Here is a 24,990-nt window from a genome sequence, read left to right as displayed (position 1 = left end):
GAGACACCACTTAACATATATACCGCGCCAACGCAACAAAGGATGGCCGACAAATACTGTGGTGGGGCAAGGCAACCAAGTCTTTAGCAGGCAACAGGAAGGGAAGCGCTGAAAATAAGCGCCTTATAGTATACGCCGAGTATGTCTTGATAGCTACCTGGCCTCAGTTCAGATCCGAGAGTGGCTGCCGTCAGTATTATCGTCGAAGGTTGGATGGCCATTGGCAAGCTGGTGTTCCTACTCTTCATCAAACAGGGCCTTGATTGCAGCCCTCTGCTCCTCATCATCAAATGGCATTTCAGCCTCAGCCTCAGAATTACCATCTTCCAGTGGCAAAAAGGAAAAGCCAATGCGGTTGGCAGAGAAGGTTCCTCCCCAAAAGTCTTTATCATAGCGGTGTCTGAGAATAATGCTGTGGACTTCCTTGTTGGTGAGCTGTTGCACTGTCTGGTAGTACTGGGTGCCAAGTATCAAATCCCATTCCTCATCACTAGGGACAAGAGCGACCTCGTGATGAGGACCAAGGTTGCGACCGCTACGGATACGACCAATAGTATCATCAGTTTCCTCGTCGCCTCTGACATCAACAATCAGCCAGTTCATATCATTCGGCCCCATCTCGTTCTTTTCGCAGAGTGCAGTGTAGATTTCCGTCAGGCTGAGCTTATCTTTGTGGTCACTCTCGCTTTCATTGTCCACATGGTAGATACTAGCAGTTTTCTCTGTAGCATCGATGCCAATTATATCGACGCAGAAAAGCCCCCTGTGATAATGCGGAGAGAAGATGCCGTACAAGTGTTTCTTCGTCACTACCTCGTAGCCACGATCCTCGATAATGCCAGCTATAGAAAAGCCGAAAAACGACGCGGCCACAGGCAAAAAGGAAGTGAAAAATTTCATTGTGATTGTTGGGGAGAAAGAAAGAATGTTAGAAGAAGTAAGAGGCAAAAGTAGTTGCTTTTATGAGGCTGACACTCAACTCTCCTTCACGTTCAGACTTTGTGGGCATATCCCGTCTATTTATCAAGATGCCGCAACTCAGGTTCACATAAGGACGGCTTTGCCTGGCCTACTATTTGTTGCTATGAACGACTACTCTGAGCTATAGTTGACGATGATCTGTGCAGTTCATGCAAGCAGGCATGTGCACGGTAAGCTAAATTCAATCGGCCGATGCGCCATGGTACATGAAGGTCGTTGTTCTCCTAAGGTCTAGTTAGAAAAAGCAATTACCAAGATGTGCTGAATTTAATAACAAGTGTGGTTAAAACTAGCAGAAATCGGACGCACCGTTACCATTATAGGCGAGTCCGACGTACGAGAAAACCGACTACTCGGTTTGTAGCACACAAAGCTGTCCTCGTAGCTCCTCTCGGATAATCCCCCGACATCTCTCGTGGATAGTTATGCCTTCTTCTCCCGTCGTGCCCCGGCAGTTAAAGCCACCCTTGGAGCCACCAAGTCGAGGGTGCAAAGGCGCGGATCTATGCTCTTGAAAGTGAGATTGAGAGAGGTACATGCAATGCAGATCATCCAGTCTAACGAAACTAGACTCTCGCTATACACCTTTTACATGTGACTGTTTTGACTTATCTCTCTACTGAACCTTTCCATTTCCTGCACTGGTGAGGTCTCTTGACCTGGCGTTATCTTGTCCGCCGGGTCTTCGGATACAAGAGTTGTAGATACTATTCTGACTGCATGGAGCGTGTGCCTGTACCACTATGCATCAGCTAGAGTGGTGGTAGTCCGTGCAGCGAAAGTATGAGAGAATTCAGCGCCTAGCCTACAAAATATGCAGACTGCACGTGTGACTTAGACTGACAAGGATGAAGCGGAACACCGCCAACGTAGGATCAGCGGCGGATCTCAAGGTGAGGGGGAGCGCAATTTGAATACCTTGCGGTATGGCGAGGTCGCCAGGGATACACGGCTCGTAGCCGTAGCTCTAGGATTATGCATCCATAAAAGGGCATCACCGAAGGGAAGACTGGATCTTCTCAACTAATCAACCCAGCATAAGACGTTCAAGCCCTCCTCATGTTATCCACTGAATGTCTCCTGGTTGAAATTTGACTATTATGAATAGTTATGTAGCTCGCACTTGGATGATGTAGCTTCAGCTGTGTTGCTGGCGGCTGAAACTCAATTCACATTCTTGATATGATTTTAGCTACAAGTTCAAGTTCCTTCTTCTTGTCCTTTGCTAATTATAAACTTGGAATAGCCCCCTCATGCCAACCACCGAATAGTGTCCAAGTTAAAGTGACCACAGCCCTGGTGCGAAATCTCCTGGAATTCACCTTATCCCGGGTATCTCTAGCTCTATCGTTTTTACTATCGTTCAAGCCAGCATATTTGAGTACCATGGCTGCAAGAAATGTGATGTCAGGAAGGGTTTAATTACAACGTCTTTCAGAGTGCCACGGGAGACTCTAGATACTAGATACCATCAGCTAGCAATGTAGGAAAGAGCAATCTAAGCTCGAAGGTATCATACGGCCCGTCTTGTGCATTAATGAAGACTAGGGACTAACTGAATTCTCTCGCCAATCCCCAAAGGGCGTAACCGTAGTCCGGAAGAAGAGTCCCACTTGTCCCTAAGAATGAGGAGGGGAACATGAACGCTCGCATAAGGTACTAAAAGACTTCACAGAGTGTTATCAGATTAGTCGATAAGACACTTTTTTCAAGTATAGACCGTGACGATTAGGAATGCCTCTATTTTACTGGCTGGATTAAGCTTTCCGATCGATGACCTGACAATCAGACTCCTGCACTGGGAGCTGCAACCATAACTGCGGCTACTAGATATGAAATGGCCCTTGATTGTGAAGAGGATATCGTGACCTTTAAGAGTCTACTCAGCGAAGGGATTGAGAAAGAACATGTGCTTATGGCAAGTGTTAATTTATATCTTTTAATGAGATCGTAGATGAGCAGGCGAACATTGATACTTCTGCTTCTTTGCTGTATCAATATTGGCACTCTTCACCAGAAGCAGTAGCAATTTCAGGCTTCTTGACCATTGGACACTTTGGATTACGTTGGGTAAGAGGAGGGGAGGTCTTTGTATCATCATATATCTACTTATACCTCTAAATCTGTTGGTGGCAGCCTGCTACCACCATCATAAGTTGATTAATTTTCAATAACGGTCAAGTTTCCGTGGCAATACTATGAACACTTCAGCCGCTTTGCTTCTGCTCTTAGCGTTCACAGTCCACATACAATGAATTTTAACAAGCTATTAGCAAGCAGTAGATTAGTCTATGAAATCAAGATGTATGTAGGATGATCACCTTTCATGAAACTTAGAAGCAGATTTCGGTATGATCTTTCATGTCCGATGAGTCCGCTATCATAACAGGCATGTCTTTGGTCCAAAGACCAATTTTGAAGTCCTTTCGCATATCTGAGTCCCAACATCAGTTTAGAATTCTTGTATTATACGTCTGTGGGTAAAAGGCCGAAGCACAAACATGAGAAACAATACAAGAGAGCACATCTCTTGGTGCTGCAGTTTTGGCGTCGAGAAGCAGATATCCACCACGCCACTGATTATCATATATTTAGTACAAACAGCAGCAAGTATCGAAGTCACCTCAGCTATAGCTTCATCTACTACAGAGAAGATAATTAGAAACTTTTACACAGCCCACCTTCGTCAGCATAGAGTCTGAGTCGACAAGGGCCAGTCAATAAATGTATATCTTGTGAGAATATTTGAAGATATACATAGAAGGCTTTCTGTCATTCAGCAATAGTCTTGTCCTAGAATGAAATCAAAGATGTAGTGGTGCAGTGGTTGGCTCACCGCAGGTCAGCCAGAGAGATAATAGACGATTTGCCACTCAAAACTGACACCTAACCAACCAGTATCAAATTCAGGTTCCACTGGTACGAATACACACCATTATGTGATTGGAATAAATAAATAGTCTATTCTAATCTGAATTGCTGATGAAGGCTATGGTGACCATGGAAAGAATGTCTTCTTCTATCGACACCACTGAACATTGAGCATGTCGTAGTAGCTATCTATCCTCTATTCAGATTCGAGAGGGGTGAGGCCAGTATTCCGGCCGTAGGCTGAGCGGTGATTCATAGGCTGGTATTCCTACTCTTCATCAAACAGGGCCTTGATTGCAGCCCTCTGCTCCTCATCATCAAATGGCATTCCTGCCTCAGCCTCAGAATTAACATCTTGCACTGGCAAAAAGGAAAAGCCAATGCGGTTGGCAGAGAAAGCTTTTCCCCAAAGGTTTTTATCATAGCGGTGTCTGAGAATAATGCTGTGGACTTCCTTGTTGGTGAGCTGTTGCACTGTCTGGTAGTACTGGGTGCCAAGTATCAAATCCCATTCCTCATCACTAGGGACAAGTGCGACCTCGTGATGAGGACCAAGGTTGCGACCGCTACGGATACGACCAATAGCATCATCAGTTTCCTCGTCGCCTCTGACATCAACAATCAGCCAGTTCATATCATTCGGCCCCATCTCGTTCTTTTCGCAGAGTGCAGTGTAGATTTCCGTCAGGCTGAGCTTATCTTTGTGGTCACTCTCGCTTTCATTGTCCATAAAGTAGATACTAGCAGTTTTCTCTGTAGCATCGATGCCAATTATATCGACGCAGAAAAGCCCCCTTTGATAATGCGGAGAGAAGATGCCGTACAAGTGTTTCTTCGTCACTACCTCGTAGCCACGATCCTCGATAATGCCAGCTATAGAAAAGCCGAAAAACGACGCGGCCACAGGCAAAAAGGAAGTGAAAAATTTCATTGTGATTTTTGGGGAGAAAGAAAGAATGTTAGAAGAAGTAAGAGGCAAAAGTAGTTGCTTTTATGAGGCTGACACTCAACTCTCCTTCACGTTCAGACTTTGTGGGCATATCCCGTCTATTTATCAAGATGCCGCAACTCAGGTTCACATAAAGACGGCTTTGCCTGGCCTACTATTTGATGCTATCAACGACTACTTCGAGCTATAGTTGACGGTGATCTGTGCGGTTCTTGTTCCACTTCATGCAGGCAAGCATAGGCACGGAACGCTAAATTCAATCAGCCGATGCGCCATGGTACATGAAAGTCGTTGTTCCCTCAAGGTCTAGTTACAAAAAGCAATTATCAAGATGTGCTGAATTTGATAACGGGTGTGCTTAAACTAGCAGAAATTACACGCCCCGTTAGGATTATACGCGAGTCCGACCTGTGCGGAAGGCGACTACTCGGTTTGTAGCACACAGAACTGTCCTCGTAGATCCTCAAATAACCCCCCGGCATCTCTCGCGGATAAATATGCACTTCACCTCCTGTAGCGCTATGTCAGCTAAAGCCACCCTTGGAGTCACCAAGTCAGGGGCGCAGAGGCGCGGATCCAATGCTGATTGCCTTCTGACAAGGCTCAAGAAGTGGCCACTCAAAACACGAAACAAAGACTTACGTTATAAAGTCCACAGGCCATTCGGCAAAATACCTGTCTCGAACGCCTTTTTACATGTTTCTATGCTCTTGATACTAAGATTGAGAGAGGTATATGCAATGTAGATCGTCCAGTTTAACGAAGCTAGACTCCCGCTATACACCTTTTACATACGACTGTCTTCATTCATCTCTCTACCGAACCTTTCTCTTTCATGCACCGTTCGGGGTTTCCCGACCGGCAATCTCTTACCTTAATAAACTTAGATCTTGCCCTCCGCCACACCTTTTGTCAGATAGCCTACACAATGGTTACAGCCATGAATCTTCGTTTTCGGCGCATTGCACTGCCTGCTGACACTTGGCTTGCTTTCCACCACCATGATGTTTGCAACTGATCCTCCACCGGCTGTGCTCCGCTCCGTCCTGCTCAGTCTAAGCCTGTCGCCGCTAATTCATCCTAGCAGTCGTAGCTTTCTGCTAGCCAATTGCTAGATGCTCTCAGGCCTTTGCTGTAAGCACTATTGCTGCTGCTGCGCGGGCCAAGACGTGACCGAATCTGTCAGGCTGAGTAGCTTGCATGACATGAACTTCTTTCAGCCACACTTCCGAAGCATTGTCAAATATAGAATATGTCATTAGGGCTGGCGCAAGGCAGAGTTGCCTAAGCGCTTCACGAGCCATGAGCCCTTTTCCGTTGTGACCTGCACTTTTGGAGGTCGTCATGGGTTTACGAGGCCAAGAGCAACGCCGGATTTGCCACCGTAGGCTGGAGTCGATTCAATTAGTCCGAGGACGGACTTTGTTGCAATGGTAAAATGAGCGCAAAAGTGCATAGCCATTAATGAGCAATGACAGTAAGTTACGGGCTTGATTCTAGGTGCTACAACTGATCAAATATCTGTCTATAGGATTACCGGACTTAAGGTTGTCGGGTTTTCAGGTAGTGTGAAAAGGATTCTCTTTGGTCGTACTTGATGTGCAAGCTTCGGACCAACGTATCATGGTAGTGCAGTCAATGCTTTTGATATTTGTCAGCATAATTTGCAGCATATTTGTCAGCGTACCGTTAGCTCTTTAACTACACATCAAGGTAATGAAAGCTTTCAAATACTTTGGTGCATAAGATGGTTTAATTGAAGCCATCGTGCATGTGCTTACATGTAACAGGACAGAGACAACACTGGTTATCATCAGCTAATATTAGCTCGATGCACTTTCTATTAGCGACAAATTGTAGGGAAGAGCAAGACCAACTTGAGTTAACTCAAGATTCAACCCATTATTAGGAGATAGATAGAGGTGTGGGTGCAGAAGGCCTGAACCTATGTGTCGACAATTTGGGAGTGGTAAAGCGGATTGGCCGGAGAATGCAGAAACCGGGCACTTCGCAGCTTGCGATAGACGAGATCCGCCGTACCCTCGCAAGATGGCAAGGCGGACCAGACAACCTGGCCCTGGAAAAGCCGGTGGGCAAGGTGCACTGGATCCCAGGACACTGCGAAGTCCCGGGCAATGAAGCAGTCGACCAGCTGGCCAAAGCGGGTTGCAAGAGCGAAGACCTTCTGGTCCCAAAGGCCACAATGTCACTGACGGCAGCAAGAAGGTGGAGGAATGAAGCCTTTAAAGCAGACTTCCGAAACTGGATGAAAGAAAACTGCCCAAAGATCAAGCACCTCGGTGGAGCGCTGAACTGGCCGAGACCATATGACATCGGCTGGATGAAGGGGCTACACAGAGGCACAGTCGCCCGGATCCTGGCAGCGCGCTCCGGACACGGCGACTTCAAAGAGTATCACGTGCGGCTCAACCACAGGAACGCAGAATTACACTGCCCAGTCGCAGGGTGCGACCAGGCCAAGACCTTTACCCACCCATGGGAATGTCTAGGCAATGAGAAGAACCTGTCCATGAGATTTGTACGAAAGCTCCTCACAGGAGACAAGAGCTGCAGATATCTGGCAGGGAAACTAGACCCTAAGTGGAAGGTGTTCCGCATTGGGACGTGAGAGAGGACGGTGTGGGAGAGGGTGATCTGTCGGGAGAGGGAGTGTGGAGGTACGAGTCTGGGTTTCTCTGCTACTTTTCCTTTGCATCCGTTCTACGTTTCTGTTCACTGTTTTGTTTCTTTGTTTGATGATTGGTGTTTGGTTTGTTTTTCGTTCTTTCCTTCCTTTCTGTTGCGTGGCGCGGTATATATGTTAAGTGGCGTCCCATACGTGCCCCACTTATCCGAACCTATTGTGGCTGAACACGTGACAGGATTGACACCACAATGCAAAAGGAATAGTTCCAGGTCGTAGCATAGACTTAAACCTTTCAATAAACCAACTGATTCAACATTTAAGATCTATTCTACAGACATTAACCTCATCTGCGTGAATAGCAGGGGGGCTTGAATGTCTTATGCTGGTTTAATTAGTTGGGAACATCTAGTCTTCCCTCCGTTGATGACCTTTTGTGGATATGTGATCCTAGAGTTCCGGCTACAGGTCTTGTATTTGTAGCGCTTCCGTCTGACCGTGAAGTATTTGAATTCTGCTCCTCCTCATCTTTATATCCGCCGCTGATGCTATGTTGGCGGTGTTCCGCTTCATCCTTGCCAGTCTAAGTCAGCCGTGCAGTCTGCATATTCTCCAGGCTAGGCGCTGAATCCTCTCATACTTCCGCCGCACAGAACTGCCACTACTGGTGGTCCATGCAGTCAGAATAGTACCTACATCTCTTGAGCCTGAAGACCTGGTGGACAAGTTAATATTATTAGCTATGTTGATGACACTTTTCTCTAAAATCAATCATCTATTAACTTTTACTTTCCACTAACTAGCAGTCAGTGCTATCATGGGATATAGTATGTCTTGTGGGAAGTCCAACCCTAGTCGGTAAAACACCGGGTAAGCCCACAATATATATATCACTTTGTAGGTGTACCTGGTCCGGAGAAAAACCTCATCTTTTCACAACTCAACAAAATCATTAAAAACATCAGTTCACAACAGGTCATGAGCCTGGAGATTCCACAAAGTGAAAACATCTCACGAATCTAACAAGTCTTGTTATCTAAACTGATAAATTTTCTAGTGTCAATCATTTCATAGCGTTTCTTTATTATCTTCTTTCTCTTTCTTATCTTCATGTCACATATCATCAATCATTGAAAATTTCTTTCATTTCCTTGGCAAATGACGTCAAGACAAGACAGAGAAAAAAAGAAAACAAAGAAACGCTATGAAATGATTGATGCTGGAAATTTTGTCACTTTAGATAACAAGGCTTGTTAGATTCGTGAGGTGTTTTCACTTTCTGGAAACTCCTGGCTCATAACCTGTTGTGAACTGATGTTTTTAATGATTTTGTTGAGTTGTGAAAAGACGAGGTTTTTCTCCTGACTAGGTACATCTACAAAGTGATATATATTGTGGGCGTATCAGAACTACTACGAGTGGAATAAGCGGCTAGCCCAAAATCTGCTAAACAACTCGTATGACCATTACGATGCAGTCCATGGAACACCCAAGACAGACAACGCTTCTCCGGCACGCGAATCGGTGAATCGCGAAGCCATCGCCATCATGATGCGTGGCCTAGACATTAACTTGGTTGGCAGGTACAAACCCAAAGATGCGACAGAGCTGGCTGTGGTTATGTACTAACGTATAAAAGATGCATTTGATCCGGTATACGCAGAGTTTGAGCTCAACAGAGTGAACCGGAACCTCGCCACACCCACCATTGCTGAGGACTTTCAGACCTCATGGAACAAACTTCTGGCCGACCATGACCTTTACACCGAACTGGAACCAACCCAGACCGCGGTTGATGAGATCATGCGCCTTAAATCGCCGTTGCTGGTGTACGCGGCAGACCCAAACCTTGTGCACTGTGGCTGAAAACCTTGCCTACAGCGACAACCTGACGGCTTCAGATGCCCTACGGAAAATCATGCGGGTGAAGGCAACTGAGGCTGGCAAAGTCCAGGCAGGCAATGGCAGCAACCAGTAACCAGTCTAAGAAGGGTGACCGCTGTGAAATTTGCCACCGGAATAACCATAAAACCGAGGACTGTCGAATGAAGAAGCCAGGCAAGATTGCCCCAACCACAGAGAAAGCCTATGCAGACACTGGAGCTACAAGACACCTGGTCACTGACACAGTACAGATGACAGCTACGAAGCCTACCGTCCCGGCTAGGATTGCGACCGTGACGAAATCCGGTGAACTGACGGGTGATACTGTTGGCAAAGTCTCCATAGTCGACGACGCAGGTAGAATAATGAATTAGGCGATGTTATCCAAGTTCTAGGCTTACGAGACAACCTCATTTCCATAGGCAGGCTGGTGGATGAAGAATACTGTCAGAACATGGCCAAGTAGACATGCAGGAAAGGACACGTAACTGTAAACCCAAGTGTATATATCTCATAGTCGAAGTACTCGGGGGTTGACGAAGGAGAGAGATGATGGAATACAAGCAATTCTACAACAGATACAGGATAGTGATTGGGATTGGAAAGAGCGGTATGGACATCGCGAATGAGGCCGACGAAGTAATCCTACATGCTGATAGAAACACAAGCTCAGGCATGTATGAGCTCCGGATGGACCAAGCTCAGGTGAAGGCTCTCTCAGCGAATGTTCTGAAGCACAAAAACTTCGACCACATCTCTGCCTCGTCAATGAACAAAATTGCACGTGCCCAAGGTCTCAAGGAACGTGTCAAATCATGCAATTGTAGAGACTGTTCCCTGGCGAACATTACAACAACAACAAAAGGAAAACCAACGATGAGAGCGGAGAACCCACTGGAACTGGTTCACATGGATGTAGCGGGCAAGTTTGACATCGACCCACCGGAGGAAGGTGGGCAGTTCGTCTTATCTATCGTCGACAACGCCACTTCATATAGCTGGACCTATTGCATAAAAGAGAAGTCTGAAGGCTACTGGATCCTGAATGAATGGATTGAGGAAGTGAAGAAGCAGACCAAATGACAAGTCAAGGTGGTTAGAACTGACAATGCAAAAGAACTTCTCTTACTCACGAGAGAATGGAATAGGGACTGGGGGATAATTGACCAGAGCACTGTCCCATATACGTCGTGACAAAACGGTGTAGTGGAAAGATCCCACCGCACGTTGGAAGAAGGGGCACGGGTAGCATTACAATCCAGTGGTTTACCAATGCCATTCTGATTCTTGGCAATGAAGGCGAGGGCATATACTAATAACCTCCAGCCCACATCAGAAAAACCGGACATATCAAGAACCAAGTCGGTGTAACGTGCGGACAAGGGCATCGAACACTTACACACGTTTGGGTCTAAGGCAGTGACACAAATGAGCCAAGGCTCCCTACCAACAAAAACGAAGGGCAAGAAGCCGATCAACGGACCTATATTCTCACACTTTCACACTCGTTTGAGAGTGAAAGTCTATCGGCTTTGCAGCAATCTTCTAAGAATGCTTGTCTGCCGGCTGTTGGTGTAGTTTTCTAAGTTTCTGTTCACCTACATGCCCGAACTTAACGTGAGCTTTCTTATATTATATTGTCTTTGTACCCATATCCATTTCTCCCATGCATGGAATTGTATATAGTCCGTCCTTCTCAGCAAGGTTAGTTCTCTTGCCATTCTTTCTGATCAAGGCTCCATCTCTCAACGCTAAAATCTCCAGTCCTTTGCGGCACAACTGTCGTACTGATGACGTATTTTAATTTAAACCGTCGACATGATACATTTATAACAACCTCTGATCCCCCACATCGATTTTGGCCAGGCCATATATCCGGGTCACTGAATGGAGACCTCCCCAATAAACCGGTATGGAATCTGTTCTTTGGTAGCTGTAAAGTCTTGTCAGATCACCTGTCAAATGATATGCAGTACCGCTGTCAACTATCCAGTAGTCGGGGGTCTTCTTACTTGAGGGATTCATGCGGCTCCTGTTAGCGGAAATCTTTCTCTTCTCCCAGTTCTCCTTGTTCCTGCAGACATCTTCTTTGTGGCCGATCTTTTGGCAGAAGAAACATTTTGGCTTACTAGAACTCCTTGTTTCTCGTTTTGCTTTTGAGGAATCGGTCTGGTTGGGTTCTTTCTGTCTGGTTGGTGACAATAGAATCCCGTCATCAATCCTCTCCATAATATCGTTCTATGTCCCATTTGCCTGCTGAATTTGTCTTTCGAAAATGTCGGCGATTTTGGATGGCAGAAGCTTCACGATAGGCCTAGCCATGAAGTGTGTGATTGGCTGATCCTTGTCTAGGGGTGCATATTCTGGCGTTTTTGCCAACATGTGCCTGCCTGATGTTATGCCATTTACTGGTTGCTTGATCTCCATCTTGCCATTTCATCTGTTCCATGACTTCTCCCATCATGTTACAGTGTCTGCAGCTTGTGGAGATGGCGAATTGTGCTTTCAAGGTGGTCCAGCATTTTGAGACAGTTTCTATCCCCTCAGTTGCCAGCTGTGTTTCTTCGTCCATACCGGCACGCAAGATTGTGAACGCTTGTTGCTCATCGATTGACCGTTCTGCTTCGGTTTTGACGATGTCCATCGCGTCCTCAAATTCTTTTTCTCCAGTGTCTTTGAACAAATAGAGTACCTTAACGCCTTTCAAAGCACGAAGCGCGTGCTTCACCCATTTGTCCCAGTTATTTGCATTTAGTTTAGGGAAATTTTGAAGCATCATTTCCCTGGCTAGGATTGATGGTTGAGCATCTTGTCTGCTTTCTGTCGGGGTTGTCGCTTTGTTTGATTCGAGAGTCTCAAAGATCCCCCTGATCATTTTTGTGACGTCCTCTTGGGTCAGATATTGGTTCTTGGCAGGTGGGTTGCTCATGTTGTTGCGAGATTGTATCGACGACTGGGGGGTTTTTCCTTTTCAAGTAGGAGGCGTTGAGAATTAAATTAGATTGTATTGTATGTGTTATGGATGAGGCTGAATAGAAGGTTTTTTTTCTGAATAGAAAAACTCTTCAGTCCCAGTCCTGATGGTGGTGATATTGATACGTCTTTCGGTTCCGTCTTCAAGATTTATCGGTTTGGTCTTCGACTTGTGTCTCGTTCACGGTTTTCGTCTCAATTATCCATTTTCGAAAGTTTTTTAGTGCGCTAGAAACACCGGGCTCATAACCTGCTGTGTATTCTAATTGACTGAACAAGACATTGGTGTCCGGAGCTGATCGAGAAGGGATGTCAAAGATTTGCACCCCACGACATGCTGTCGCAGACGTAGCGAGATGGTGTCTCGTACAACCCGAATGATCCGCCGTTGTGTCGCCTGCGGTAGATCGTCCACGACATCCGGCGTGAGTACGATTTCCCCGGTGGAAAAGACCATGGCGGCATACCACGCGTGCCATGTTGCTTCCGAAGATAGGATGGATTCCGGACCTACAGAGAATGACCAGTCGTTCTGCTTGAACTTTGCTACAGTCAGCTCTTTGGGATTGTGAATAGATTTGTTTCCGTTCCCAGTTCACTTCCGGCTTCCTTCTTCATCGTGAACTTATGGCAAGTCTCCATCAAGTCCACGATGTTGACCGTCATGGTTGTATTTGCCACGTGCTCTTTGGAATGCACTTGCTTATGCGCACTAGAATTCCGTTCGTGTGCAGAAGACGACTATATGGGGACGTCGGAATTCTGCTCGTGAGCAGAAAATGCCTGTGTAGAGGCCTTGGAATCTCGCTCGTGGGCAGGAGATGAATCCCGTGTTGGGACCATGTTTTGTCGATCGGAATTGATTAGCCTTGCTGAGCGTCGTGCAGATGACGTGGTGTCTTAAAGTGAATGACCGATTATTGTCGCATAGCGCGGGCTCATAACCCATTATTGACTATTGTTGATACTTCTTTGATTCAAAATCCGATGATCTCTCTCACAACCCTCGGGGAGGGACCTTTGAGGTCTGATGCCCTCCCTTCTTTCGGGCTGCTGGAGAACGACGCCTATGACATTGAAAAGCACATTTCATTCTTTTCTTCTTCTTTGACTCTGTCACGGATTTTGACAATGAGCTGTGGAGCTTTGAGGCCGCACTAACCCAACTTTGAGGATCAACCCTCGGACAGACTGGTGACTGGCAAGTCGCTAGAAACGGGGCCGCCTTGAGTCACATCCACACCGCACAAGGCAGCGGCTACCAGGGTAGCGAAAGGATAGATCATGAGCCCTCGGATGCTCACACAGTCTGGTTGACTTTCTTGTCGCTTGAGGGCACTGGAATTTGCCGTCTTGTCCTTACAGCCTTCATGGTTGCACACTTTTTACAGAAACGAATCTTTGTGGAAGTCGTTGGTTGACTCCACTTCTGGGGTTAGGGTTCGTGTGGGTGTTACGCCTGCGTCTATGATACGGCAGTTGTAACCCTGCAGCTATTGACCACAGTAAACAAGCGCTATAATCACTCACGTTGATGCATATAGATACGTGAGTCTCGTATGAATAGCTATCCTAAAAATGTATGTCGATTCTTATAATTCTCAAAGCTTGATGAAGAAGGAAGCAAACTCTGTGACAGACTTCCGAAGCTGGCGCTTCGCAAGTCTATCTCAGAGCGGGGTCAGGGTCAGATTGTCATGTGACCCTGAACCCTAAAACCTACATTCGTCTGGGGTTTTGTCGGCGGGGATAGGGCCTCAATTAACTAGGGTTCTACTTTCGAGACGCGGCTATGCTCATGTGTTGCTCTGTGTCTTTCCACATACCCCACGGTGCCTCTGCTCCGTTTCTGCCCTCGGCTTCCGACTGCCATTCCGATGGCTTCCTTCTTCTAGCTGTACATTCAGATTCTTCTGATCTTGCAAATTCTGCCCTTTAGTTACGGTGAGACTTCCTCTGTCTCGCAATCGTGTCTTTTTGGCATGCTAGTGTCGACTAAGTATCTTATTCTCCTGCCAATAAACTTAGTTCTCCGACCTCAGCAAAGCGGTCTGGTGCATGCTTCCTTACATCTCCATCCCTGGTTTCGAGGCTAAGCTAAATTCTCGTTGGGATGTCTTTCCACGCTTGTGACGACCATACTTGCTAAGATAATTCCCGTCATGAAGCCAGTCTGTCTCGTCAAAGTTGTAGATGTTCGACTTCACGATGCCATATTTGGCGATTATGTTCTACAGAAGCGTAAAGCAGGCTCGGGTGACCTCTGGGTCATCGCATTTGGCATTCGTATATCGTGCCAAGGTCTATACCACCCGATTTGCACGTTGTAATGGGAAAGGACCTGCGCTACTGCCGGGTTTTCTGGTAGCATCATAGCTGACAAGGACAAGATTCATACCTCAGTTTTTCGCCTGCAACAATCTCGGCAGCCTTTCCAAGACACGCAGCCACTTTTGGCTGCCTGATGGCAACGTGGTTTAAAGCGTAAAAGCCGGAGAGAATGGAAGCCTAGGAACCCCATGTTACCCTCCAAGCTTGAGGTACTCGTGTATATCTAACAAAGTTTCATTCATGCTTGATTTAACCCACGTTAATAGCCTTGATGGCTAATATTGGTTATTGGCATAATCCGTGCCAAGAGCCAAGTTATCTATGCTTGGTAAATGAATAGCTGTAATGAAGTGGCGTAACTGGAGCTATCCATATAGTAAGCATCGGTGGTGCGGGATTGATATGGACAGATCACGGTTAAAGACAAATGCCGATACATGTCTTGGTCGGGCTTTTCTTCTATTCCCGCACTTTCTAGAAAACAGAAGCTTCACAGTATCTTATCCAGAAATGAAATCATGGTATAAAGAAGATAAACAGCCGTCGCTAAGTCTAGATACAGGTCTTGCTATGAGACCCCGGCTCCAATCGGCACCCTTACTTTGGCCATTATCTCTTCGAGCCCAAGGCTCTATCAGCCAGGGTAACAGTTAATCTATATAGCTTGAGAACACCGAGGTAGAGCCCAGCGATGCCTCCTCACTGATCTGACTTGGACAAGTATCTCACCCGGCATGTTAAGAGCCTATCAGCACATAGCCTGATATTTCTAAAGTATCTATGTACGCAAGCAACTACTGGCTATTGAACCAAGTGATACTACCATTGAATTTCATGAGCTACAATGGCGCAGCAGCAAGCTCACGCGAGCACTCATGACCAATTGTCCGATGACAAGTGAGAAGTGAAGCACGTCTTCCTTCTCTAGAGGCCCTTAAGTAAAACCTGGCAATTCTTTCTAGCAGTGGCCTATCCCAGAGCCGAGGCCTTGACTATTTCCCCGGCCTGCTTGCCGTCCCCCTAAATTAGGCCTTGAGTGCATCATCCCCCTACCCATCAGACAGCGGTCCAGCCTCAGTGTAAGAAACGGTATCTTCTGGCGGCGAAAAGGAAAAGTGAATACTATTGGCAAAAGATTCGTAGCCCGTGTCTGATTTTTCGTGCAGGCATCTAATGAGAATTTGTCGGACTGGCTTGTTCATGAATTGCTGCATCTTCTGGTAGTGCTCAGTGCGGAGGATCCAATCCCACTCCTTATCGCCAGGGACAAGTCTGACCTCATCCACAACTCTAAGATTGCGATCACCACAGGGATTACCAACCATCTTGTCGTCTTCTGAGTTCGTTTGGACATCAAACTTCGGCCAGTCCATGCCGTCCGACGTAAAGCCCTGCTTTTCGCAGAGTGCACTGTATATTTCTTCTAGGCTGGGCCTATCCCCATGCTCCGGCTCGTCATCATTGTCAGCAGTGTAGATCTAGGCAACCTTTGTCGGGAGATAGAATCCAACCAGATCGATATTTATAGGGCCCTCAAAATAATTAGGGGAGTAAACTCCGTACGTACGTGTGGTCCTTGGTTCTGAACTCGGAGCCATGGTCCTCAATTATGCCGGCCTGGACAAGGCTAAAGAAGCGCCAAGCTACTGGCAGAAGGGAGAAAGATAATTTCATTATTTGGTCTAGGTAAAGATGAAATAATCGTAGAGGATATCAACGCAACCGAGCTTGACGTTATGAGGTTGTCATCCAAAACGCCTTGACTTCTGAACTTTGTGAAGATACGTCGTCTATTTATCAACTCGGCAAGAATGGGCTAGCGGTGTCTGTTTGCCGGCTTATCATTTCTGAGAATGTCATCAAAGAGTATACTGAGCTAACAGTCGGCGGTAATCAGTGCTGACTCCGTCTGGCTTCACGCAGGAAAACGCGTTGAGGTTGAAATCCACTAGGCTAAGGTGCGTGTGTTGCCGTGGCATGTTGGTATGAAGAAACCAGAATCACAATACGGCAAATTTGCTACAAAGTGTGTAAGTCTTTGGCTATCATCGGATGTGTTACTAGCATTCCATTTCAGGCCAGGCTAAGACGGAGTCGAAAGCACTTTGCTCGCTGTAGAGTGTACGTAAGTGCCGTAGACACAATATATGGCCCCCTTATAATGCGTATTATACCGCTCAGCATAGCTTCCCATTTTAATCCTGGTTGTGCTGTTGCAATGAAATCCGCCCTCGGAATTTGTAGCTCCGGGGTGGAAAAGCAGATTGGGTCATAGTTTCCGCCCCAGGAGACCTAGTAAGGTCTCAACAAGTGTAGAGTCGAAACGAAGAAAATTCGGCCCATGAATTGCTTACAACATTGAGCATAGTGCTAGTCTCGATTGACATATCATGTATGCCAATACCCTCGAATATGTGGCTGCAATACGAGTCATCCAATCTAGAAAAGTCCAGGGCTCCTAAGACACTAGATAATCACTCTAGTGCGTGTAAAGGAAGGATGAGGGCAGTTAGTGTCTTGCTAGTAAAAGGAACCACTAGCGGCATGCTGAGGCGAGCACGACCCGGCGCAATATGGCTAGTTGATATAGTAGTGAGGAGTCCAGCAGGTGGAGGAAGCCGCCACAAATCAAAAGCCTTTATGGTAAGTTCAATTGTTATCTAACTGGCCTTTGTACCTTGGCTATGGCAAATCTGACACTCTTGAACAACAGACATTTCTTCAATACAGCAATTATCTAAATGTTCGAGCTTCAGCTTTGGTGTTATCCAATCAAACCACCTCAGAGTATGAGCCCTATCTCCAGCCTGTATCGCCGGCTTGGCGGTTGTGTCGTGAATCCTCACACCCATCATATTGGATCAAGTACGCATATCAGCAGGCAGTCTCCAGGCTATCATCGTCGTAACAGTGTTATGTAACTCGAAAGAACAAGAAGCAAGTAGAAAACTGAAATGATGATGGAATCAAAGACGATCTGGGGCGCTGCAAATATGAATGCTACAAGGTTCTGTCACTCATTATAGTTTACCTGTGTTGATTTGCCTTCCAAGGTGTACCGGCACAGAAGAGTCAAGCTTGCCAACGAACCAAGCTTGACTGAAAGCTGCCAGCCAAACTAAGGGTCTTCTTTGCGGAATCTGACGAGCTCGATGTATAGCCATTATAGACACAGTGTTTTGAAGAGCTGTTGAATGATTAGGTCACCATAGCCTAGAAGCAAGGGTCACAACGGTGTGTAGGATAAGAAACTGGTGGCAAGCGATTAGTTGAATAAACATGGTGGATTATCTTGCATAAAGTGATTGAGGTGCAAGGGCAGTTGTACTCTTGCTACATAGCCATCACCTCACTTGTGTCTTACACCCTCACGTCGTAAAAAGAAAACAAAAAACGAAGTATGCTGCTTCTTAAAGACTACCCAGCTGGTACGAGGACGCTAACGCTTCAACCATATCATCGGAATCGGAAGCATTAATACTGATTGCTTACAATAAGCCAAGCAAGTTCCTTCTCTTCCTGTTTGCCAAATTGTAGACTTTAGTGGTATCTCCTGGTTGTCCGTCTCAAAAAGTGGACGGGTTTCTGTGAGCGGAGTGTCGGTGTCAACTCTCTGCATCTTCGCGACAGAAGCCCTATCCTTTGATGCTGGGGCGGAAATTTAAGCTAGTCAGTGTAATCCCGGCTTATGAGCAGGACCTTGTCGACTTGCTTGTTGCTACCCTGCAACATCCTACTATAGTCACTTTCACAATGTCGAAAGCGGCAATTTTTGTCTCAGGGCCAGCCTGATTATTTCGAGGAACAAGAAACATTGCATATGTCGCTTGTATGTGTCCCATGTTCTCCTCTTTGTAGCTATCTCCGAAAATCTCGGCCTGGTCAAGGCTAGATAGTACTAGGGTCCAAGACGCAACGCATAAGTAGAGCAATTTCATAGCTGGTGTCATGCAATATCAATACAATAATATTAATTGTTTTCTTTGCTTTGAGGTGGATTCTCTCGACACTCCATACTTTTTTTTTTTTTTTTTTTTTTTTTTTTTTTTTTTTTTTCTCTTCATCACGATCCAAGCCATATGTTTCCTGCATGGGCCACCACATTGCAAGTAAAAACGGATTGCCCATGAACACGGCAGTCACAACCCCGTGTATTGCGTTATTTATCTAATCCCCATTTGTATCTCGTGCTAATGTTGATACCGCCTGATTTACAGAGCATAATGGGAAAGGTTCTGTGCTAATATCGTAGTTCCTAAAGATATCCAAGCGAACGAGGACAAGATTCATATCTCAGTCTTCGACTGCAACAATCTCGATAGCCTCTCCAAGACCAGTAGCCACTTTTGACTGCCTAACCATGACGTGTTTTAAAGCGTAAAGTCTAGAGAGAACAAAGGCCCAGGGATCCAAGCTTTAGGTGGTCTTATACGGTACCTAACAAGGTTTCATTTATGCCTGATTTAACCGAGGGGCCAATGTTGGTTGCGATCCGTCCCGGAAGCTAAGATATCTATCCCTACACAAACAAATAGCTGTATTGAAGTGGGCCTGGCTGGCCGCCCTTAGCAGAGGATATAAAAACAACAGCTTAGGTTAAAGGTGCAATGGTGTGATGGTGTAATATAAATGAAACAAGATTGTTTGGTTTCTGCTTTTCGATAGACTTGAGCTTGGCTGCTCCCCATTCTTCCCACGACGCTTCAGGCTAGTCAAGCTATACATTCCTAATGTCAACCAAGATATCGCCAGCAGCAAGATGTGGCTTAGGGCGGGCTATAGCTGTGGTGATTTTGCATAGAGAATATATTCAATTTAATCTCCTAGGACTAGATATAAATATATGATGTGGGTCAGTCATGCGGCAGTGCCACAGTGTGGCTGAGACTACGCCTCACTACACCGTTGTTCTGTCAGCCCAACGAAGTGGGCCATTGTGGAAAAATGGAATAGTAATGTAGTCATCACATCAACAGACATAGCGTAGAACAACTGCAACGGCGGAGCGCGATGGCTTCCATGCGAGCCGTTCACTGTCCACTGCCTATCTAGTTCACATGCCCCATCCGCTCTACTGATATCATATCATATCACATGATTGCCGATAGGCCCGGCCGTATGTATGCCTTCTGCTTAGGGCCTTTAAACGAGTATGTTACACGGATCAAGCACTAATCTTATACCTATTAGTCTCCTTGGCAATGCCATGGTGCCAAGCTACTATCATTTTAGCGACATACTCACCTTTTATTCTAACCTTATGTTTTCTCGCTGTGCCTATCTGACGCGCTGCTTTTTTCAACATGGTCCCTGCTTCAAAGAGACCACTCACATACATAGGTAAAAACGCCATTTGGCCGAAGGGCTCGCATCTATTTTTATGTCAATTGACTGGCGAGCCCATATCATAGTGTCGAGAATCGTACTACCTTGGCAATGGCTATCTAGAATTATTTCTTCGATATTAGCTTTGCATTTGCACTATCAATGCTGCGTTCTTCAGTGCCTCTATGATACCCTTGCTCCAGAAGTTGTACCGCAACCTGTCTTGCTCTCTCCAAGCATCTTTCTAATGCTAGTGGCGGCTTTCCAATAGCTTCTCTGCGGCAAGTCAACCCGCTACTCTTCTAACTGGATACTCTTGTTGTTTCTGTCTGTATAGTGTGACACTATGTTTTTGTTTCATCATATTATCGGCAGGACACTCGTTCCCATCTTCCCTGCCGAATGTTGAAATCTGAGTATGAACCTATCTGTTACCCGCATCAATCCCAAACAAGCCCTTGCCCACGAAAACGGGCGCTTCTGGCGTCTCTCAGTTTAGCGAGCCTGTGCAGAAGCACGTTTGCTGTTAATATTTCCCACAGAGGGAAGTAGATAGTCAGCAACCAAAGGTAGGCCCAGGCGACCATGTCAAGTGTAAGCCATGCAAGAATTCCAAGCTTCCACAAAGTAGTAGACACTCATTTCAAGGCGGCCGAACTGCTTTGCGTCTGTTGGCATGCTTTATAATCTGGCCTGACACAACTCTTTCCTTCCGCCCAGCAGACGTATTCTCAGAGAGTCAGAATAAAGCAGCACAGATTATCACTGGCCCGTAGCTCAGCGCATTTTTATATTAAGAGATAGCGCATCATCTAAAGTCCCTTTTAGATCAACTTGAACATGGGGCGATTGCCGAGAAATAGATAAATAGGTCGGGTATCCCCACAAAGCCTTGAAGTCGAGAAACTTTGGATAGCAGCCTCGCAACACCAAACAGCTCTGCCTCAAACTCTTCTACGGTCCTATTATTCTTGCTTATACTACACAATGGTATCCCCTTCCTCCCTTTTACCGGCGGTTTTGTCCTTTCTTGGGCTCCATCAGACCAACCTCCTTGAAGAACATGGCTACCAGATCAACACTATAGATCATCTACACATGATTCGTTCGCCTCACATCTATGAAGGCCGCTATTTTATCAATGCCATTGGATTCACCCCAGAATCCCAGGCTGCCAGTATCTACGTTGCCAACAACGAGAGGGAGCCGGCGCATGAGAATAAGCTCAGTCTGGCAGAAATCTACAACACTCTCTGCGAAAAGGAGGGCCTCGAGCCTGAGACGATGAAATGGATAACCTTTGATGTTAACAATGACCCGGAAACCAATGGGATTATTACTTTAATCCACGACACACGCGACATTGGTCCTATGGATGAAGTCGTAATTCTCCCTGACGACATAGAATGGGATCTTATCGTCCGTACTGAGTACTACCCGCAAATGCAGCTGCTCACCAACCAATCACCCCAGAGAATCATCTTGAGAAACTATCCTTATAAGAACCAATGGGGTGATGTTTTCCCTACCAACTGCATATTCTTTTCTTTTGCATCATCGGATGATACCATTTCTACCACTGAATCTGGGTGGCCATTTGATGACAAGTACCAAAGGGATGTCTTATTTTTCGAGGAGGAGCAGAATCAAGTTCCCGAGGACTCTGAGGACTCAGAACAGAATGACGAGCCTAGCTTCCCTTAGTTCTCATTGAGGGACGAATCCCCCCTAGCTCATCCACAGGTTTAACGCTCCAGTTTTCAAAAGAAGAACGGGCGTTTTGTACAGCTTTCATCATGGCCTTTGCGAGCAACCCAACTAGCAATGAACTATGTTCATTTCAGCCACATGATCACTTGAAAGTGCGAAAGGCTTGGAATGAAACCTACTGGCGCTTTTATTCAGCATGACATTAGCCTCCAAAGCGCTGGTTTGTCGGTAATCAACTAATGATGTGGAAGTCATTCTGGTCAACCGAAACGTGCTTGCAGCCCGTTTTAGCTTATTCCATGGTCAGCAGTTTCTGTGCCTGTACCTTCTTTCATCATTTCTATAAGTTGTTAATAAAAATCTCTTTACCAGACAATATTAAACAATTCTTTAGATATCTATTGAAAGTAGACGTCCAAGAAACGTTGGTTCTGGCCTCGTAGTATATGGCTATAGAATCCTGCAAACGCTGGCTTGAACGAATTTAGCCTTGCGTTGCGAGAAAGCACTGTGCCCATGATCTATCAGCCCATCATTCTAGGGACGGGTGCGTGATTCCTCTGCTGAGCAAAGATGAGCATGTTAACTATAGCTAGCACATAGACCGGCTAGCTTGGTGGTGAGCGTCTCCATCTCCGGCCAGCACCACGCCAGGATTTTGTTCTGGATGCCGCCTTTGCCAGGTGCAGCATTCTTAGGTTTTAAGACGGCTTCCATTGCCTCTTTTTGGGTGGTTTCCCTCCGCCCGTTCGTTGTGGTCCTAATTTGCGGTCGTTGTAAGTCATGGAGCCTGTTGCTCAAGAGGCGTTGGTTCCTCAAAACTTGGATCTTTTCGAGCGGGGTGGTTGTCTCTGAAGAAGGTGTGATGAGCGTGAGGGCATGCAAAACGGAATAATCCTCCTCTCCTTGCAGAATTGCTCAATCTCGGCAGATTGGTGACTCTCGCGGCCGCCCACCAATGACATTCGATATGTGCCTTTTGTGCCAGTGGCAGTATGTTTATCGAAATGTTTTATCTATCCAAGGCCAGTCGTATTATCAGTCCATCCATTCTAAGCAGGCTTAATGACCCAACAGAGCGGGGGGTTGCATTCCGTGTACCAGTTACCGAGGTGGTGAGACCCTTTGGCCACGATAAACGGCGGGATCGCCCAACCTTCGGCATTGACTCCCTGGATTACTGCAACCCATTCTCGATTGCCGGGTTGCACTGCTTTTGCCTTTCCACACCGTCCGGCGCCAGTGTCTACCGTTGCGGACGACATTATGCCCATCATAAACCCAGTCTCATCGAAGTTATAGAAACCCGTATCAATGACGCCGTACGTGGACTTCATGTTCGCCACAAGCTGAAACCACGCGTCAATAATAATTGGGTCTTCGCACAAGGCTCTCTGCCAGTCGTATGTGCGATTAAAGTGCGTTTTGATCTCTGGCTTTCGCTGGACGAAGTCTGAAGCCGAGTACTACCCAACGCGTCCCGCGTCGAGTTCTGAGAGGAGGAGGTTGGCTATTTCTTCAACACCACCAAGTCGGGGGAGAAATCCTCGCGAATCTAGGCCAAGAATGAGCTTGACTAGAGTCTCTTCTTCGAGTAGAGTCAATCTCATAGAGTTGGCGCGTACATGTTGTCGAGCACGTCTTCCCTTCATTCTGGCGTGTAACGTGTTAGGGCTGACTGTGTAGATCGTAGCGGTCTTTCGGACACTGAGTTTTGGGTTTTGTTTGATAGTGGTGACGGCAAGAACGAGATTGGCTTCTTTAGAATTTGGAGACATTGTTAGGGGTTTGAGCAAAGTGGTTTGAAAGTGGAAGGGTAGAAATCTGAGCGGAATGTCCTGCTCGCCTGTAAACCACGTTATATGGAACACGATATTCAAACTGACATGAAGAATGAAGAGCTGTTACGTGATATATGGCATGCGGCTGTAAAGTGCCAATTTCAGTGCATCCCCATTGTCTGTTATGACCACATTCGGTTGCCGTTTATGGTCTTTTTGACGTGCTTCTTCAACACAAGAAATAAGCCAGTCGTATGTCTCTTCTTTCTCATTTTTTATGAAGCGATAGAAGATTTGGATAGGTTGCTTGGTATTGCTTACCATGGTGCCAGTAAATAATGGCATCTTGAACTTATTGGTCTTGTACGCACAATCCACAGAAAGCACTTGGCCAAATTGTCGCCATATTTCCAGCTGCCAAAGGAAGCAAAAAACAAGCCAGTGATCGGGCCAGTCTGATGGTGAGTATTAAACCTAGCCATATAAAAGATACTTCCTTCGTGAGGAGACTAGACGACACTTTGTGTAGGTATCTAGCCGTTCAGAGCGTCTCTTCGTAGCTTTTCTTGAAAATCGGTTGTGTCTTTGGTTATAAAAATAGCATCAGGGAATTGATTTCCAAGCATAACAGAAATATCCCATGGTTGAATTGCTGGATTTGCTGACATGGGCCTCGATCAACCAGCTCACATCATCGGCAAGTTCACGAAATGCTGCCCATGCAGTAGGGTTGGCTACAGCTTCATGGTGTGTATGATGACTGTTGTCCGGCGTCGTGGGACGCCAGGGACGGCCATCTCTTGCCAAGGCATTGACAATAACAATCGACTGTTAATCTATCAGATTTCAGTCTATTGTGATGATGATTTTTCGCTTTTGTGTTCATTTTTGAGTCTACTTTAAAAAGAGATATGATCATTCTATTGGCTGGATTGCAATTTGGCGTAGAAATGGGAGTTCTTACACTAATCATGTTGAATCTGATCCCCATATTAAGATTCAAGCCCTACATCAGCATAATCACAGTAGGGTTAGGGTTATATGGCTGAAGGAAAAATGTTGAGACCCCCGGTTGAAGTCCGGATAAACTGATAAGAATATCGTTCCTATCAGAAAGGTCACAATAAAACTGGACCTATATTTTCGCAAAAATAAACAATAACAACCCGGCAAAATTAACGTGCAATTTAAATGAACCAATGAGGCAACCTAGTCAAAAATATGGGATGGCGCAAATATTGATCATTGCTCAGTCTACCTTGACAATTGACCTATTCTATGTTTCTTCACCTGGGTGTAGTGGCGGAGAAGAGCCAAGTTTATCTACGATCCAAACGCAAGTAACGGCTGCAACCAACAAGACTGCATGTTTTCTGCTTTTCGACGGGCTTGAGCTACCTTTTCAACAGCCCCTGCTACTACTCCCACGCCTCACGCAAATCAAGTCGCACATTTCCGATACCAGCCAAGATGTGAAGTGGCAAGTCGCTGCGTAGGATCATAGCCAGCACAAAGTTGCATGCAGTGCTCATCATCCGGTG

General features: G+C 46.1%; 8 protein-coding genes across 8 annotated transcripts; 3 read left to right on the top strand and 5 right to left on the bottom strand.

Moving 5' to 3' along the window:
* Window positions 1-237: 237 nt before the first annotated feature.
* On the bottom strand, window positions 238-900 carry HOO65_090179 (uncharacterized protein; the record flags this gene model as incomplete). Its single annotated transcript, XM_071001623.1, has 1 exon — window positions 238-900. The coding sequence occupies one exon, from the start codon at window positions 898-900 to the stop codon at window positions 238-240; it is 663 nt and encodes a 220-aa protein (XP_070856065.1).
* Window positions 901-4,120: 3,220 nt separating this feature from the next.
* On the bottom strand, window positions 4,121-4,783 carry HOO65_090178 (uncharacterized protein; the record flags this gene model as incomplete). Its single annotated transcript, XM_071001622.1, has 1 exon — window positions 4,121-4,783. One exon carries the CDS (start codon window positions 4,781-4,783, stop codon window positions 4,121-4,123), a length of 663 nt encoding a protein of 220 aa, XP_070856064.1.
* A 2,008-nt stretch (window positions 4,784-6,791) lies between these two features.
* HOO65_090177 (putative double-stranded RNA/RNA-DNA hybrid binding protein) lies at window positions 6,792-7,430 on the top strand (the record flags this gene model as incomplete). The annotated part of the gene is made up of 1 exon (XM_071001621.1): window positions 6,792-7,430. One exon carries the CDS (start codon window positions 6,792-6,794, stop codon window positions 7,428-7,430), a length of 639 nt encoding a protein of 212 aa, XP_070856063.1.
* Window positions 7,431-8,993: 1,563 nt separating this feature from the next.
* On the top strand, window positions 8,994-10,412 carry HOO65_090176 (uncharacterized protein; the record flags this gene model as incomplete). Its single annotated transcript, XM_071004530.1, has 5 exons — window positions 8,994-9,067; window positions 9,125-9,274; window positions 9,400-9,686; window positions 9,752-9,791; window positions 9,914-10,412. The coding sequence occupies 5 exons, from the start codon at window positions 8,994-8,996 to the stop codon at window positions 10,410-10,412; spliced, it is 1,050 nt and encodes a 349-aa protein (XP_070856062.1).
* Window positions 10,413-11,643: 1,231 nt separating this feature from the next.
* Window positions 11,644-12,258, bottom strand: HOO65_090175 (Retrovirus-related Pol polyprotein from transposon TNT 1-94; the record flags this gene model as incomplete). Its single annotated transcript, XM_071001620.1, has 1 exon — window positions 11,644-12,258. One exon carries the CDS (start codon window positions 12,256-12,258, stop codon window positions 11,644-11,646), a length of 615 nt encoding a protein of 204 aa, XP_070856061.1.
* A 3,424-nt stretch (window positions 12,259-15,682) lies between these two features.
* On the bottom strand, window positions 15,683-16,307 carry HOO65_090174 (uncharacterized protein; the record flags this gene model as incomplete). Its single annotated transcript, XM_071004614.1, has 2 exons — window positions 15,683-16,043; window positions 16,201-16,307. The coding sequence occupies 2 exons, from the start codon at window positions 16,305-16,307 to the stop codon at window positions 15,683-15,685; spliced, it is 468 nt and encodes a 155-aa protein (XP_070856060.1).
* Window positions 16,308-20,945: 4,638 nt separating this feature from the next.
* Window positions 20,946-21,662, top strand: HOO65_090173 (uncharacterized protein; the record flags this gene model as incomplete). Its single annotated transcript, XM_071001619.1, has 1 exon — window positions 20,946-21,662. The coding sequence occupies one exon, from the start codon at window positions 20,946-20,948 to the stop codon at window positions 21,660-21,662; it is 717 nt and encodes a 238-aa protein (XP_070856059.1).
* Window positions 21,663-23,134: 1,472 nt separating this feature from the next.
* Window positions 23,135-23,446, bottom strand: HOO65_090172 (uncharacterized protein; the record flags this gene model as incomplete). Its single annotated transcript, XM_071001618.1, has 1 exon — window positions 23,135-23,446. One exon carries the CDS (start codon window positions 23,444-23,446, stop codon window positions 23,135-23,137), a length of 312 nt encoding a protein of 103 aa, XP_070856058.1.
* Between the last annotated feature and the right edge of the window lie 1,544 nt (window positions 23,447-24,990).

Source organism: Ceratocystis lukuohia, assembly GCF_044167205.1.
Source record: "Ceratocystis lukuohia strain C4212 chromosome Unknown Supercontig9_pilon, whole genome shotgun sequence".
NCBI classification, from domain to species: Eukaryota; Fungi; Ascomycota; class Sordariomycetes; order Microascales; family Ceratocystidaceae; genus Ceratocystis; species Ceratocystis lukuohia.
This window is presented reverse-complemented; position numbering and strand designations above follow the sequence as displayed.